The 12,375-nt window shown below is 53.9% G+C and overlaps 1 protein-coding gene across 7 annotated transcripts in view; it reads left to right on the top strand.

Moving 5' to 3' along the window:
* Nucleotides 1-12,375, top strand: part of LOC112561770 — an 82,067-nt gene that overhangs the window by 46,570 nt on the left and 23,122 nt on the right. For all 7 annotated transcript variants that reach the window (XM_025234469.1, XM_025234464.1, XM_025234467.1 and 4 more), the window contains 3 exons: nucleotides 1,510-1,815; nucleotides 2,048-2,344; nucleotides 2,800-3,455. In XM_025234469.1, coding sequence (XP_025090254.1) covers nucleotides 1,510-1,815; nucleotides 2,048-2,344; nucleotides 2,800-3,455 — 1,259 coding nt within the window. The remainder of the gene's footprint in view (nucleotides 1-1,509; nucleotides 1,816-2,047; nucleotides 2,345-2,799; nucleotides 3,456-12,375) is intronic.

Below are 12,375 nucleotides of genomic sequence, written 5' to 3'. Positions count from 1 at the left end.
TTTGTGAGCGTGCTCAGGTGTAGTGACGTGTTTGTGAGTGTGTACTGCCTAGAGACGTGATTGTAAGGCTGCATAGTTTAATGACGTGTTTGTAAGGCTGCATAGTTTAGTGACGTGTTTGTGAGCGTGTACAGCTTAGTGACATGTCTCGCGGACTACGCGTGTAAACGTGTCCAGAGAGTTGACACATGACTATTATGTTCAGTGACTGTAAACGTGTAAAGCATCTTTAAACGTGAATAGTTTGGGTGACGTATCAACACTTGCCGTGTCTGTCTGTGAACATGCTCGCATTCAGCGATGCGCCTGTAGTCGTGTTCTGTTTCAGTGACGTGTCTGTAAAGGTGTTTGTGACGTATCTGTAAAGATATACAGCTTCACAGAAAGGGCCTTATGTGAGTGCTAGCCCCCCCCTATTCACACAACATATTTACGTGGTAGCCCCCTACTCACACAACATATTTACGTGGTAGCCCCCTACTCACACAACTTATTTACGTGGTAGCCCCCTACTCACACAACATATTTACGTGGTAGCCCCCGACTCACACAACATATTTACGTGGTAGCCCCCTACTCACACAACTTATTTCTGTGTCAGCCCTCGCCAAGCAACTGATTTACACTCAGACATTCGTGTTACTGTCAGAGTCGACCTCCCTACTGAGGTCATCGAGTTCCTGTCAAGAAGAGAGGTCGCGCTTGTTGCAGTGGGTGTACACAGACGACACTTTGTGACCACGCTCTGTAGGGGGGGGGAGAAGGGGGGTCCTAGAGACAGACGTCACTCAGTGACCACGCACTGTAGGTGGGAGAATGGTGGGGGTGGGTCCTGTAGACAAGACTCAGTGACCACACACTGTAGGGTGGTCAGGGGCCGGTGTGTGGAGGTGGTGGAAGCTGAGGTTGCGGGGTGTGCCCACTGTTTGTTGTAGCGGCGGGCAAACACCAGGTACGCGGACTGTTCATGCAACGTGTCTCTCGTCCTGATACAGGTGTTGGCCATGCCGGCGCCATCTTAGTACCTGTACGTGTACCTGTACGTGTACGTGTGTGTGTGGAGACAGTTTGTGTTTATGTTTGTGTTTGTAGGAAGAATGTTAAGTCCATTAGTCGTCACATTTCTTTCTTGGCCTGTGAGTATGTGACAAGCTCTCTCTCTCTGTCTCTGTCTCTCACACACTGACATAGAGAGACGGAGACAACGTGGAGGTGAGATGTGTATTGTGTGTATTATCACCTTTCACATTGTCTCAACATATCGGACGCGGTCCGGTGGCACAGCGGTTAGCACGTCACCAATACAGTGAGGAGTAGATGTCGTGGGTTCACATCTCGTGTCGGCCACGCTGTGTGACATCTGTTTACCGGGCTAACAGCCGTTGTCGAGCTGCTGACTCAGCGTAAAACACCTCCACCCCCCTTGTCTCAAGATTGAACCTGATGAGTCGTGATGTTTGTGTGTACTGTGTCGTGACTTACTCGTGACGTGTGTGACGTATCTCACAGGTAGCAACACTGACGTGACGGCAATGGCGCCCATGTTGGTGACGCCCCTGGTCAGCCAGTCTCTGCTGACGGCCGGCGAGTCGTTGCTGCTGCAGTGTGACGTCAGCGGCGTGCCGGAGCCGGAGGTGACGTGGTCACGTGACGGCCAGTGTCTGCCGGACACACTCAGCTACTCGCAGTCCTATGACGGTGCGCGCGCCAGTCTGCACGTGCAGCAGGTCGAGGCCCAGGACGGCGGCGTGTACGAGTGCGTGGCCCACAACGTCGCGGGGCGCGTGACCAGCAGGTCAAGGGTCACCGTCAAAGGTGAGGAAAGCGACATGGTCTACACTGGTTCACATGTGGTGTTGTAGTTATTGTGGTGTAGCGTTGTGGTGCTGTAGTTGTGGTGTTGTAGTTGTGGTGTTGTAGTTGTGGTGTAGCGTTGTGGTGCTGTAGTTGTGGTGTAGCTACACAGCTGTGCAATGTCGGCGACAGAGGGCAGCACCGCGCCACCTACTCCAGCAACACCAACATCTCTCCCTCTGTTTGTTCGCAGCCAGGAGCGTGACCCCTCGCTTCACCTCTCAGCTCCAAGACGTCACCACTGACGCAGGGAAGAACGTGACGTTACAGTGCCAGGTCACGGGGTCACCGGAACCGTCGGTGATGTGGCGACGTAGCGGGCTGATGGTGCAGGATGTTCCTGACTTCGTGCAGACTTTCGCGGGGGGCGTGGCTCGCCTGCAGATCCTGGCAGCGCGTGACAAACATGGCGGCAGGTACGAGTGCATGGCCCAGAACGAGGCTGGACATGCCAGTACTTCCTGTCACGTGACAGTCACCGCGTCCACAGGTAAGTACACGGCAGGGGATCTGCCATCCTGTGTGACGTCATTTGTGTGACGTGTGTAGTGCTCACTCAGTGATGTGATGTGAATGTTAGTGAAAGCAGTTGGGTCACTAGCCCCATGAACAGTAGGTCCACAGTCCACAGTCCACAGTCCCCACACGGGGTGACAACTGTTCACACGCTAGCCCCGTGTGAGCAGACAACTCTGTGCAAGGTGGGAGGTGGCGCAGTCAGGGGAGATAATACAAGGGTTGGCGTACAGGTAATGGTTACTTCCCTTAGTCTTTACTCGTCTTATTCCATTTGGTTCTCTCTGTCTCTCTGTTGTGTTGCCTTCTCTCCTCTGTCCCTGTGTGTAGACCTCAGTGAGTATCAATCACACGAGTACGCCATGTGTTTGTTTATTTGTTTACGTGTAACGCCCGCTGTTGACACAGTTTCTGTATGTGGATCCCTAGATCCAGACAAGGAGGGCGTGCTACCCCGGGTGTCAGTCAGGCGGTCGTTCAAAAAGCTGTCGGAGCCGCACCCAGCAGACATCATCACAGCCGCGCTACGCCTGGCTGAGCACAAGCCACTCGTGACCTCCAGGTCAGCGTCCTTGCAAGAGACCTCTGACCTCGCAGGTCAGCTGCCAGTGAACGCGGAGTCCAGAGCGAGGTCGGTGGTCCACATCCACTTGGATGGCGAGCGCCCTCTGTCGGCACGTGCAGCGAACGGTAGTGCGCACGGCAGGGACGCCGCGCATGCGCGTGACTGGGAGGCGGGCAGCAGGTACCGGGTGCAGTGGACGGACGCCGATGGCAGCGTCACGCTACAGCCTGACGTCACGATTACGGAGGTCGACGAAGTCAAGGACAGGGGGCTGGTCCCCGGGGTGGAGGATGTCGCCCAGTCGCCGCTCAAGAAGCTGTCGCTGCAGGAGACCTCGTACAGCAGGAAGACCGCGGAGCCCACACCACGTGACCAGCTGTCGGGCGGCCGCTCGCAGCGCTCCCTGGTTAGCCAGCTGCGCGCCCAGTTCCTCAAGGAAGACAACTCGGGGGACAAAGCCGGAGGAATCCGACGCTGGCACTCCATGCCTCTCAAGCAGGAGAGACCGGAAGTTGTCAAGGTGGGTTTTTTTTTTTTTTTTGCATTTCCTTTGGTCGGTCCATCCATCAAGCGATGGATGTATACATCTCTCAGGTCCTCCTCTTTCCTCTTTCCTCCTTTAGACACTGTGCTCGTGTTGGTGTGTGTGTTGGTGTGTGTTACTGTGTGTGTTATGTGTGTGTTATGTGTGTGTTATGTGTGTTGGTGTGTGTACTGTCGGTATGTAGGGGAGCCGTATATCCCAGTTGTTAGAGCGCGGGTACCTGGGTAGCGCAGCGAACTCTAACCCCAACCCCCTGCACCAGTCGACCCCGCTGTCGGACTGGGTTCTGCTAAGTGAACTGATGACCTCTGGTGACCTCGCTCTGGAACAGAAGGTTGCCAAGGAGGAAACCTCCTGACGGCCGGTCCTTTAAACATCTGTCGCATCAACAAAAAAGTTTGCCCCAAGGAGGGATACGAACTGACACCCTTTCCCCTACCGTCGTACGCAGTGGCGCCCTCTTGTGTCGGCGGTGACGCTGGGGAACGGGGAGTATGGAGGACAGCAATCAGCATCTTGCACCACTCATCCTCTCTCATGGAGGTCTCTGGCTTATCTGTCCTACGGGTGGCGTGTTATCGCCCCTGCGTGCACAGGTCGCGAGGTCATCGGGATGTGCAGGGAGGCAGGCAAGGGCTAGCCTGATAATCACAACTGAGTTCGAACTGAGATCCAATGAAGGGAGATCCCCGACAAGGGAGATCATCAAGACCCCCACCCTACCTTCTTTTGCCGTCGTCATGGCAATCAGGGGGAATAATGTCTCAGTGGACTCGGCTGTAATGTAGAGGGCGCTGTCTAATGATGACGTCATGGACCGTTGACGAGGGCACGTGACAAGGGGGACAACCCTGCTATACAGTGGTGTGAAGCAGGTGCAGCGGGCGTCGGTGTGGGCTGCTGGTGGGTCACCTGCCTTACCTGTCTGACGACACCGGCGCCATCTTGTGGATGTGGGGTGGGGGACGGTGTTTGTTTCTTTCGCACATCCCTCCCTGCTGTTTGCCTCCCTTGGTTCCACCCGTTGTGTGACCTCTTGATGAGCGAAGAACGTTTACCTTGGTTTCATTTTAGTTTCCATATTTGTTGCTACACTGCTGAGTGTAGTCCTGTAGTCGACTCGTCACGTGACTCAATAGTCGACGTGCTGCGTGTGGTCCAATCGTCGACCGCCACTCTGGTGACTTTAGCCTCATTATCAAGACGTCACCTAAGAGCCAGCAGCCATTTTTAGAAGGCGAAGGTGAGGTGAATGTGGCGGTGAATGTGGGGGTGAATGTGGCGGTGAATGTGGCGGTGAATGTGGAGGTGAATGTGGAGGTGAATGTAGGGGTGAATGTGGAGGTGAATGTGGAGGTGAAGGCCTCACACGCTGTAGACGAAGCAGCGAAGTGTTTGTTGAAAGCAGTGTCAGCAGCCCAGCCAATGATGTTGAGAGCAGCTGCTGCACGCGCCGTGCCCGTGCGCTGGTGGACTGCACACTGCAGTGAGGGTGTGTGTGTGGTGCGTGCGCCCGTGAACTACAACCTTCACAACACGTGTCGTCTGCTGCAGCTTCCTTGATACACAGATATCACAGGGCACAGAGATTATTAGACATGATGTAATGCCGTGAGATGCGACATAGGCACAGAGACATGAGTAGACATAATGTGACGTCTTGAGACGTGACATAAACACAAAATAGAAGCTGCTACAGACACGCTGTAGACGAAGGTTCATGTCTATGAAAACAACAGAGGCATCATGGGCCGGTGAGAGACAGAGACACAGAGCGTTGCATGCTGGAGGGTGTGTACTGGCCGGGTGCACCATGTGTAACGGGATGAAACTTCCTAGCAGGACTAAACTTCTCAGTATAGTCTGCGCATGCGCATGAAGCGAAAGTTCACTTCGTTATCGTTGCGTAGCCATTTTTTTCTTTTCTTTTCTTCGCCGATTTACTATAACATTTTTACTTTTACTATTTTACTTATTAACTCGGCGAAGAAAAGAAAAAAAATGGCTATGCAGTGATAACGAAGTGAACTTTCGCTTCATGCGCATGCGCAGACTATACTGAGAAGTTTAGTCCTGCTAGGAAGTTTCATCCCGTTACACCATGCACCCCTCCACACGCCGAAGAGCTATAATTAGAAACTGCTGTCTTGAAAACAAAATTGTTTTGAACGTTCATTCGTCTGCAGTCGGCATCTCTCCACCTCTTCTTGAGCTCGTCACGTGATGTCACGTGTTGGTGTCTCATTTATTCTGTTGTCACGCGAACCACTCACATTCACTATGGCGGACAGTTCCCTTCCGTCAATCTGTGATGTGAACCAGTGAAGCACGGTGAATTATGGTGAAATACACGAGGGTCAGTGTGAGTCGTGACCACGTGAGGGGTGAGGAAGTCTGTGACACAGTCACGTGACATTCGCTGCTCCCCACAGTTTATAAGATGAGGCCAGCACGTGGATTGAGCGACTCCATCATTTCCTTCCATCTGTACAGCCAGTCGGCTGCGAGTGTCCTTATTTTCCTATTTTCACTCAAAGAAATGTTGACGTGTGTCAGCGTCACGCCACCCAGCGTCACGCCGGTAAAGGTCACAACCAAAATAGTGTGACAAAAGGTAGCAGGTTGAGGGCTCACTGGAATTCCTGTTGGAGGCTCGCAGAGGAAGCTCACTTGTTGATGCAATCAGTTGACTGACACCAGACCCTCCCTGCCCCTGTTATTTGTTTACAGTTGTAACTGTCCCTCCCCCCGTCCTCCCTCTAGTTCTGCAAGGTAACGTGTATCCCCTCCTCCATCTTGTGCTGTACCCTGATGTGTGTGCGGGTATCGCTGTTGTTTCACGCACCGCCTTCTGTCTGTCCAAATGTTGGCAGCCCGCTGGGTGCGTGCGGTGCCCCTGTGGGCCCCAGCGGTGTGTAAAGATGGCGGCCCCGGCCCCTTATCGGCGGCAGAACCTATCGACGCCAGAGCTTGTTTGTCTTGAAAGGGGGGGGGGAGGCTGGGGGAGAAGGCGAGGGGCGAGATGAGTTGAGAATGCAACATAGTGTGAAGTCATTCATAAAAATAACAGCGGCGAAAAACACGGGTGTACGTTTCCTGGTTGCTAAGGGAACGGATGAGGGCTAAAAATAGCGGTGCGCCAGGCGGGGCAACCCTTGTAGGGTTTTGCCGTCAGACGCCAAACAAACGCCAGGTACAAGGGGGCACAGGGGGGGGCAAGGGGGCAAGGGGGGGTATAGGCAGGTACAGCTCGCTGTCTTCAGGCTGCCGAGCGTTTTCCGTGACCTTTGGTCAGGTCAGGTCTGGTCAGCAAGCGGGGTGGATGGGGCCCTGGGTATGTGTACAGACGGGGTGTGGACCTGGCAGACCTGTCGGGTGGGTAGATGTTTAAACCGTGTATGTGAGTGAAACTATTGACTAGACCCTGTGACGTGACGGGGGAACAAACACGTGTTGTCCAGCTTGTAGCCAGGTCTGGTCAACGACAGGAGGTCACAGGAGGTCACACCGCCATTCATCTGATTCTCGGCCCTCCTCCATACAGATGTCGCTGTCGTAGTCACGACAACCACGTGACCAGCGTCACGTGACAAGTCGTTTTCATAACAGTTTTCAGAACTGCTTTTCATGCGTCTTAGAAAACATTGACGAACGAGTTTGCAAAACCTTTGTGGAAAAACATTCGAGAAACGTCGGTGTGACGTACACACAACAGTACATAAAGTGTGATGTAAACAGTCAGTACAGTGTGAGTAAACAACACACCATAGTGTACACAACAGCATGTATATAGAGAGGTAACTATAGTGTACACAACAGTCTGTAGAGTACGAGGCTGACAAGACCTCAAGCAGTTGTGTCACGTGTAGGGTCACGCGAGGTCAGGCAGCAAGTGTTGCCGGGAGACAAGAGGCGGCCTGTACATCGTCACCGCCTCCACAGACCGACTGTAGCCGTTAGTGCGCCACGTGCAGTGACGTAGTACAGGTGGGCTGTGTGTGTACAGCACCCAGGCAGGTATCACTGCTAGCAGCCCGTTGTTTGTACACCACAGTGACGTACTGCGCGACCGTGTTTTATCACAGAGTGACGATTACAACACAGTGGTGTGTTACAGGATGGCTGTGTACGTAACCGTGACGTATCACAGGAGTGTTTGCATAGCGAAGTACTACAGTGTAGGGAAGTATTATAGGCGACTGTTTATACAACATGGCGACTATAGTGACGTATTACAGAGGGGCTATTGTGTAACGTACAGTGGCTACTGTAACGTGGTCGTGTTCAGTGACATACCCCAGCAATACTATGTTAGGTGACGTATAGGTATATGTGTGTACAGTGTTGAGTGACGTGTTAATGCGTGACTGTGCACAGTGTGTAGTTACCAACAGACCTACCTCCGATGTCTGTAGGGTGTTACACCAACCGACCTACCTCAGGTGTCGCCTGTGACGTCACTCGGTCTCCACGTTGTTGTTGTTGTGTTGCTGCCGTGTGGCGGTGAGACTGCGGGTCAGGATGCTGCACGTGCTGTTGGAGACGGAGATGATGGCGATCAAGATGTCGGTTTGTACAGTGCTGCCCCCCTCCGCGACTCCCCCCCTCTCCTGCTGCCCGTTTATTTATGACGCTGTTTGTGACGTTTGGCGCACGTCACGGGCTCATCAGTTGTTTTTCCATCGTCGCCCCCACCTTCCTCCCCCGCGTGTGCGTGCGTCAGGTGCTGAGAGGTGACGACCTGCACCCGGTGATGGACGTACAGGGAAGGCAGAATACCCGCCTAGCTACCCGGCCATGAAAACACCAACACCCGAGTCCTGGCCGCCTAACACCTCGGCCCAGCCGCCATTGTTGATCTCCTCGCTCCTGCCATCGATGTTCTGAGGTCCCAGGCTGTGGACTCAAACCTGGAGTGCGCATGTCTGTCGACCTGACAACTCAACACACGCACGTGCAAACGCTGTCTTGTACAAATAAACAAGAAAACATGTCTACCCAAGAAAACAAACTATTAAAAATCGAACCGACAACGTTGGCTTGAGGACCGCTGGCTTTTACGACTACGACTACGACTACAACTACGTTAGCAGCTTGTCGGCAGCTGTTAAAATACGGCGTTGTCATTGGCCGCCGTCACGTGACAAATGGCGGTGTGCGTCATCGTCAAAGTATAAACGCACATGGCGCCACATCCCACGTGATGGTCTAGTCATCACGCACACAACACAGCCATGCTTGATGATGATGACGACGATGACGATGACGAGCCATGCACGGCTCGTGTTGTTGTCCTTATTTTGTTTTTGTGGCCGCTGAACACACATCGCTACACCAGTGAACTCTGACCCTGATCTGACCCTTGACCTGTGGGTTGACAGCTGCAGTCTCTTGCACAGTTCATGCAGCGTCACGCCGTCCGTCTCTCGTCCTTCCGGGGAGAGTGGTTCATCGGAACCTACTTGCTGTTCCCTGACAGGTGTAACAAAATGACGACAGGTAGATGACAGGTAGATGAAAGGTAAAGCTCAGCGCGTGACGTAGCTTTGGTTGGTTGGTGGATGTGCTAAGTGCTTGTCACGATGGGCATGTGTCAGTGGCAGTCAGTACTTGTCATGGTGTGTCAGTAGATGTCACTGTGTACTAGCCAGTCCGTGTCATGGCGTACATGTGTCAGTTTGTGGCAGTACTTGTCATGGTGTAAGGACAGGTGTCAGTAGATGTCACTGTTCCAGCCAGTCCGTGTCATGGCGTACATGTGTCAGTTTGTGGCAGTACTTGTCATGGTGTAAGGACAGGTGTCAGTAGATGTCACTGTTCCAGCCAGTCCGTGTCATGGCGTACATGTGTCAGCGTGTCACGTGCGCTCGTGTACCCATGTGAGGGATGGAGAGAAGGTGGGAATGGTTGTTGAGAGGACAGCAGGCCACTTATTTATATCGAGTTTATCTGTGCACTGAGATGACCACGTACATGTACCCGGCTTATCTAACATCTCAACTGACGGGTGGGAGTCGGGAGAGAGGGGAGACAACCTGCAGGGTTTGGCAGGGGGAGACAACCAGTTGCAGCCACCTTCTCAAGATGCTGAATGTCGCAGGTGATAGCAGCAGGTGACACGAACCTGTCACCTCACCAAAGCGCCAAGATCACAGGGAACAGTCGTAGGGTGGCATCCAGGGTGCACGTAGGACTGACAATGCGGCACTCGGGGTGGGCGGGTGGCTTTCACTGACTTGATGACTGGTAAGTGTCGGTGATGATGCCTACGACAGCCTCCGACTTTATGGACACCCGACACCTACGTGACACATACCTGATACGTAGTTGTAGCACCTGACACAGGTGTGACACCTGGCACACGGCATACACGCTTGACACTGACTTGTGTGACGTCACGACCCCACTGCATCCCTCGGTGCACGTGCAGCGCGCGCCATTTGCCTGACCCCATCCTACACTGCGCCTCTCAGCCCCACGAGCGAGATGCACGTGTTATGGTATATTTATATCGCCCCAACTATCTGCTCCCTCCTCAGCGAGCTGGGAGGCTGTGTGGCGGGCTGCTCCTCCCGGTCCTCCCTCCCTCCTGGTGGCGGCGTTGACTGGAGGCCGTGTTCGCCTCGTTCCGCAGTCAGTGGCGGCGGTTGGGTCTGGTACCAGTAGCTTCCACCGTGTGTCGGCGTGCGGGTGGAACTTGCTACCCGAATAACCTACCCGGCTGCTGACTTTCGGAACAGTGCTACACCCGACCAGCAGAAGCAGCCCAGCGGAGATTCGGGTGTGAGCAGGCTGAGGTGCCGGGGGAGCGGCTGTTGGATTTACTCGGAATTCGCTGAGTCGTGACCTTTTGACCAGGTGAGTCTGCACGTGCAACGAGAGCCAGCAGTAACCTGTAGAATACCTGACGTTATGTTACCTGCGTGTTTCCAGTGGCAACTAACCTACAAGGTCCAGCAGAAGGTCGGGTAGACAGAGGCCGATGGGTAGACTAGTGTTTGCCGGGAATGTTGTGCTGTCTGCTGTGTCACGAGCTGACGAGGCTGGTGTGTAGGTAGGTGCACCTGTGCAAGTGTGTACCTGTGGCAGCAGGTGAGAAGCTACAGGCCAGAATGGCAGTAGTCAGGTGACGTGTGGTCAGGGCAGGTGCCACAGTCTCGGGGCACTCAGGTGTGTCCGGCTGTCACATGACCTCCTGCTATCCTGTGTCCAGGTGTCAGGAAACTCATCGACATTCTCACATTGCCGTGTGTCACAAGACGTGTTGCCGTCTTATGTGTCAGAGTGTCAGCAGTCACGACACTCAGTGTGTCACATGTGTGTCAGGACAGGCTTCAGTCTCCAGCCAGTATCCGGTGCTCAGGAGACGGAGGGTCAGCTGGCGGCGACTCTTTGTTGTTGTGGGGAAGATGTTGTTGGGACAGTTTGTTGTCGTGATACATCGCCTGGGAGTGAATAACCTCCGTGGTACCAGCAGTGTAAGGCTGACAGTCTGACCCTCGCCCTCCTCACAGCCACAGTTGGTGGCTGAGATGTTACTTCGGGCCCCGGAGGTCCTCGACACAGACACGTGACTGTAACGCCAAGCACAAACAGCACGTGCAGCATGGCGGGCAAACAGGTTGCGAGTGGCAGCTGTGACGCAATGTACCGGAAGTGAGGGACGTACACAGCAAAAGTGACGTGTGATCACAGCCCTTTTCAAAGGTGACGTGCGGTCCAGCACAAAGCCTGAGAGTGACATGGCAGTTGTGACGTAGACCCTGCACTGTCTATGTCACCTGGCGATGTAGTGACGTATAGACTGGCAACATTGATGCACGTTGCGACAGGTGGGTTACAGCTGTATCCGCGTGTAGCTGCCCAAAGGTCAGAGGTCACGGGGTTAAATGTCTGCCTGGGAGGGCCTGGGTGAGCGTGACGACAGCAGTGTCGTCAGTGTCGCAAATCTCGCCCAGCTCCTGAATTAGCGAGAATTAGCCAGGCGCACGTGATCACAGGTCAACAGCGCCACCTGCTGGTACCTTCCAGGCTAGGGCACCGCCTGCGTCACGAATCTTCATCGCTGAGTGACGTATCACCAGACACGTGTCGCAAAGGAATTGGGCGTTCATACGAAAACATGGTCGGCACAACTGTTGTTCACTTCTGCTGTCAGTCTATAAATAGCACGTCGGTAACTAGACGGAGGACAGGAGTAGACAGGAGTTGGTTTGTCATGTCATCTTGTAGATGTCAGTGAGTGTCTGAATGTCAGGAGAACGTCTAGTGTGCGAGTGGTGTTGGTGGTGTTGCTGGTGTTGGTGGTGTCGGTGGTGTCGGTTGTAGGAGTGTCAGTAGTCTTCACTGCTGTAGGAGACAGTCGTGTCCACCACAGCAGGAGGGTTCGAAGGAACATCACGTGGCAGCTGTCACGTGTTTTGTAAAACCCCACGAAGTGCAGATGACTAGTGAAAGTTCTGGCAGCCATCTTGTCTGTCCGCACCGTGTGCGACCTTCTGTACAGCCACCACAGTTAATGGCTGTTAACCACAGTTAACCACCACCACCACCACCACCACCTTGAGGTATAGGCTGCTGAACACGTGGGTGACGACCAGACGCTGATGTTGACAGTCCACCAGGGAACATTACCGTCAGTGTGTCTACTCCTGTGTAGCCTGTCATCTGGATGCTGAGCAGGATGTTAAGTCCTTGGATAGGAGGCCGACACCCACCCCTTACCCTCCACCCCACTCACAAACATCACCAGTTTCATACGGGTACTTCGCCCCACCTGGAGGGAAGATTGGTTGTGGGAGTTGCTGCCATCTTACATACGTAGTTTGGGTCATGTCATAAAGGGACCAGTGCCACAGCCATGACCCAAAGGGCAGTGATAGTAGGTGGTTCACTG

Source organism: Pomacea canaliculata, linkage group LG4 (genome assembly GCF_003073045.1).
Source record: "Pomacea canaliculata isolate SZHN2017 linkage group LG4, ASM307304v1, whole genome shotgun sequence".
NCBI lineage: Eukaryota > Metazoa > Mollusca > Gastropoda > Architaenioglossa > Ampullariidae > Pomacea > Pomacea canaliculata.
This window is presented reverse-complemented; position numbering and strand designations above follow the sequence as displayed.